Below are 5,000 nucleotides of genomic sequence, written 5' to 3'. Positions count from 1 at the left end.
AAAAATATAAATATAAATAAAAGCTAAAACTCAGCTCATTTTTTTTTGTATGAATCATTTTCAACTTTTGTGTAAATGTTTATTTGAGTTCCAGTTGAGATATTACATTCAGTAGTGTGATGTTAAAAAGTTTTATTGTTTTATTGTATCATTATTTACTATACCATTACATGTGCTTTATTTTTGTCAATGCAATTTATTGTTGCATTTGCAAAGCGGAATTTTTATACAACATGCTAATGGTTTTGGCTTTGTTTGCTGAGTAGATCATTTAAAAGAGCATCATTTATGTGGAAAAAATGTAAAACTACTAAAAGGTGCTATACATACTGTACATATTTACTATTTACTATTTCTAATTTGTAGGTTAGTTACAAGTCATCATATTAAATAAATTAATTAAACAATTTCTGTGTCATAATACATATATGACATACAATTTCATATTTGGATTTCACATATATAAAATATAATTTACCATGGAATAAATAATTCATTGTTAGTATATTTGAAAATATATGTACATATTTGTAATTCCGATATACAACACTGACATTTTTGCAATATTTTGACACATATGACAGTTGTGTGAAATACAAATATGAAATTGTATGTCATATACAGTTGAAGTCAGGATTATCAGTCCCCCTTTGAATTTTTTTCTCTTTTTTAAATATTTCCCAAATGATGTTTGACAAAGCAAGGAAATTTTCACAGTATGTAAATTTTTTTCTTGGAGAAAGTCTTATTTGTTTTATTTCGGCTAGAGTAAAAGCAGCTTTTAATTTTTTTAAACACCATTTAAAGACAAAATTATTAGCCCCTTTAGGCTAATTTTGGTTTCGATAGTCTACAAAACAAACCATCATTATTGACACATCACCAGCAATCTACAACCACTAGAGTTCGCTGGTAAACATTCATACACATAGGACTACAAATCTGCTCGTAAATGGACTACATTTTCAGTCCTGCAACATACACACACAACCTGTTTCTGATCCTAACTGATTGCATACACCCAGCTGATGCTGCTCAAGTACTGATTACACGCACATATATACAGCTCACATTGAGACAACCAAGACTGAGTCTTGTTATCTGTTAAGTGATACTACAACGCGTTTTCCTTTGTCTTGTTTTGCCGTGGTTTTGATTCTTGCCTCGTTTATTTATTTAATCCTGTTTGCTGCCTGCCTTTTGACCACTTGTCTGTTATTTTGACTTTGTCTCTGTATTGCCGTCATACATCTGTTTGCCCCTGTATTGACCACTGCTTGCCTGACAATTCTAATAAACCTGCATGTGGATCTGCAACTTTGTTGTCAGTGTCACACTACCTGGTTACAATTATACAATAACTTGCCTAATTACCCTAACCTGCTTAGTTAACCCAATTAAACTAGTTAAGTCTTTAAATGTGTTTTTAAGCTGTATAAAAGTGTTAAATCTGCTCTCTGTTAAACAGAAAATTAGATAAAAAAATAAATAAATAAACAGAGGGGCTAATAATTCAGGGGGGCTATTAATTCTGACTTCAACTGTATGTACTTTGCAAAAAATGACAGATATAAGACTTCTATATGAAAATGCATTGTTTTTTTGATGTGTAGACAAATAATAGGAGGAATTTAAGGCCACAATTGTTACCACAAAAAAATCATCAGATAACTTCGGGTCAGTGCATTTCCAGATGGATTATTATGCATGAAGAAGATGCATATATATATATATATATATATATTAAGCAAAATGAATAAAGAGTGATTGTCAGACCTTTACACTGAAGCCCTTGTCTGAAGAGTCCTCTCAGCAGTCTTTTGCAGTATTGACACACAGTGGGCCTGGTGTACGAGTGAACGGCGAATGTGTGCGGGACCTTCACTTTAGTCATAAGAATTTTGTCCAGGTGAACGGGCCGTCCCGTGTAAAAGCGTCTGGCCTCACTGGGGGTGCGGGGCTGAAGAAAGAGACCAACATGACGTTATAGAATTAATATTTATTCATACTACCAATACTTATAGCAGGATTTAGTATATTATTTTAAGCACACACAAAAAATAACATTGCTTTAATTCTAAAAGTTGTAGTAGCTTGTTGATGTAAACATTAATTATTTATCACAATGTGATTCTAGCATGCTTTTGAACACCACTTTCACGTTTTACATGCCACTAACATATTAATAATAGTTCTTAACCCATCTTAAATTTTTTGTCTAATCTTTGATAAATTTTAGAAAGTTTAGAAACTACACAGCCCGGAAACTGCTTTAGTTAAGGTTACCAATGATCTGTTGATGGCTGCTGACACTGATTGTAAATGCAGCCTTTGACAAAGTCAAGTCATGCTATTTTACTCTCTTGCTTAGAAACTGCTTTTAGTGTTACTGATGCTGTTTTAAACTGGTTCAAGTCTTATCTTTCAGACTGTAGATGGTTTATCTCCCTAAGCGGAGGCCTATCCAAAAATGCATCCTAAATTTAATGCAATTCTCATCAAAACAGTCCATCAAATTAGTAGAATGGGTACATCAACATTAACAGTGGATGGAAGGGTTTTAGATTTTCAAAATACATTTTAAAAATAGTAATTAAACTTTTGGACCTCATGTTAGAAATACAGTTAGAAGTCCATTCTTTCATCTCAGAAACTTTGCAAATTTCAGCTCCATGCTAAGCATCTTAGCTTAAAAAAAGTGATAAACACCTTTGTCATTTGCCCGAATTAATTAAAACCACCTTATGTCAGTCAGTTCAAAATGCAGTTGCTAGTATACTAACAAGGGCCAGGACCATAGAGAATCTCTCCAGTTTTAGAGTCTCCCTGACACACTGACAAAAACTGGGTTCCACACAGTTCATTTACTATATTTTGTCCCAACACAAACTGATTAAGTTAACTTAACTTAACTCAGTTTAATCTTTAAAAAAATCTCAAGAATTGTGTTATTTCATCTCATTAGAAAAAAAAAAAGTAGTTTGAACAAACAACAAAGAATTTTTTGAGTGCAGGTTTTGGACTGATTTTAAAATTCTCATGCTGACCTACAAATTTAAGCTTTGCCTAGTTTGGCTTCTCATTATTTATTTAAACGTTTAACTGTTAACACACCTAGTTGCAATCTATTTTTCGTCATGTTATGGCCTAAGTGGTACTCCCTAACTGTTTGTGTTCCATTGGAGATTGTGATTTTTCCTCTTTCGCACCTAAATTGTGAAACTGTTTTCCTTCTGACATTAGGTTGAATCTCGGGTTTTCTTAAAATTTATCATTTTAGAATGGATTTTAAATTATTATTTTTTTTTTATGTTTTATGTATTTACCTTTTATAATTATTATTGTAATGGTGGATGTCTTTACTCTTTCTTTTGTCATTTTTTCTTCTTCTGTATTAAGTGCTTTGAGATCCCCTTTAAAGGCACTATAAAAAATTAAGTTTATTATTATTATTGTTATTATTATTATATTTATTATATAGTCCCTTGGACTGATGATACTTTTGCATACTTAAAATAATCTCATATCCTAAGATCACTGATACATTATTTACCTCTGAAGATCCTTTTGTTTAGTTTGGATGTTAATAACCAATTATAACATTAACATAGGTTAAAGAGAAATCTGATATATATTTTTAAGATTATTTGATGAATAAAATATTTAAAATGCATTTATATAAAATATAAATAAATAACATTGCAAAAGTATTTCCCATTTGATCTTGTAAATCCTGCTTCTCAGCACATGACCAGCTAGAACCAGTATAAACCAGCATCAAAACCTTACCTGCAAAATCTGTTATGTATTTAAGCAGAGAATGCATCTTTGCACAATAAAAGTGCACTAAAAATAATGGAAAACCAATTTTCACCCAGAAACCGCACAAGTAAATTCACAAACAACATCTGCTGTACAAAGAAAGGAGAATAACAATAAATCTGACATTATGAAGTAGAAAAGGAGAAATAGTAGTCTACTTTCTGATAAAACGTACTCCAATAACCTTTTCTTATTTCTTTAAATCTTATATTCAAAACTTTAAATGGAAGGGAAGCAGGATTTTATTTTTTTATTTATTTATTTATGTTTTTTTGTGTGTGTGTGTGCAAACATTAACTTAAATGTGGCATGTGTTTTACCATCTGAGTGTGTGACCGGATGAGGCTGGCTTCTTCAGACGTCATGCTGCTGTTGAGGCTACTAAGGGACTCGGTTGTGGACAGACGCAGAGACTGACTGCTGGTCAGGGACGTGGTGGACAGACGCCTTTTTCTCGCACCGCTGCAGTTATTGGGGATGCTGAAGGCACAGCGTTTGTGATAGTTCAGTCCACACCCTGCAGGGGGAGACAGTGAGAGGGGAAAATGGTCATTGTGTACAATTGTCACATAAATATTTAATTAGATTAGGTTTTAAATTTATGTTTATGCTCATGATATGTTTAGCAATATTTAAATGAACACGGGAATAATGAATAAAAAATCTAATTTTAAAAGACAGAGTACCTACCATCGCATTTGAGACCTTGACGCACCAGGCCGAAAAGCATCTCGCCGCAGTGATCACAGAATGCAGGTGCACGATAGGAGTGCACATTTAACGCATGTGGACGAATCTGGAAATCTTCAAACGTGGCAGCAGCTGCAGAATATATCACATTTACATCGTTAAGATCAGCGCTAATGTTAAAATTGCTTTCACATGATCATTAGGGACAAAATCCAGTTCATGTACATGCATGCATTAACATAATATAAAACTGCTTCTGTCAGTATTCATACTTTAGTCAGTACTGACCTTTACAGAAACTAAAAAATATCTTTGAAAAAGCTTTGTAAGCTTTAAGGTTAAACGTGAAGAGATAAAATGAAGAGTAAAAAAAATCATGTTTAATGTTTCACCTTGTAACATGAATGAAAACATTATTATGTTTTTAACAAGTTTAGTACATGGCTAAAATGTGTATGCACATGAATAAGCATGTTATCAGTACATCT

At 32.5% G+C, this 5,000-nt stretch overlaps 1 protein-coding gene across 3 annotated transcripts in view; it reads right to left on the bottom strand.

The window, feature by feature from the left end:
- prkd2 (protein kinase D2) overlaps nt 1-5,000 on the bottom strand; it is a 91,215-nt gene that overhangs the window by 32,477 nt on the left and 53,738 nt on the right. For all 3 annotated transcript variants that reach the window (XR_012390649.1, XR_012390648.1, XM_021466325.3), the window contains 3 exons: nt 4,513-4,644; nt 4,143-4,339; nt 1,777-1,960 (listed from right to left, as the gene is read on the bottom strand). Coding sequence is in view for 1 of the 3 variants with exons in the window: in XM_021466325.3 (XP_021322000.1) it covers nt 1,777-1,960; nt 4,143-4,339; nt 4,513-4,644 (513 nt within the window). In the remaining 2 variants the exon portion in view is untranslated. The remainder of the gene's footprint in view (nt 1-1,776; nt 1,961-4,142; nt 4,340-4,512; nt 4,645-5,000) is intronic.

This window comes from Danio rerio, chromosome 15 (genome assembly GCF_049306965.1).
Source record: "Danio rerio strain Tuebingen ecotype United States chromosome 15, GRCz12tu, whole genome shotgun sequence".
In the NCBI taxonomy this organism is placed as follows: Eukaryota; Metazoa; Chordata; class Actinopteri; order Cypriniformes; family Danionidae; genus Danio; species Danio rerio.
This window is presented reverse-complemented; position numbering and strand designations above follow the sequence as displayed.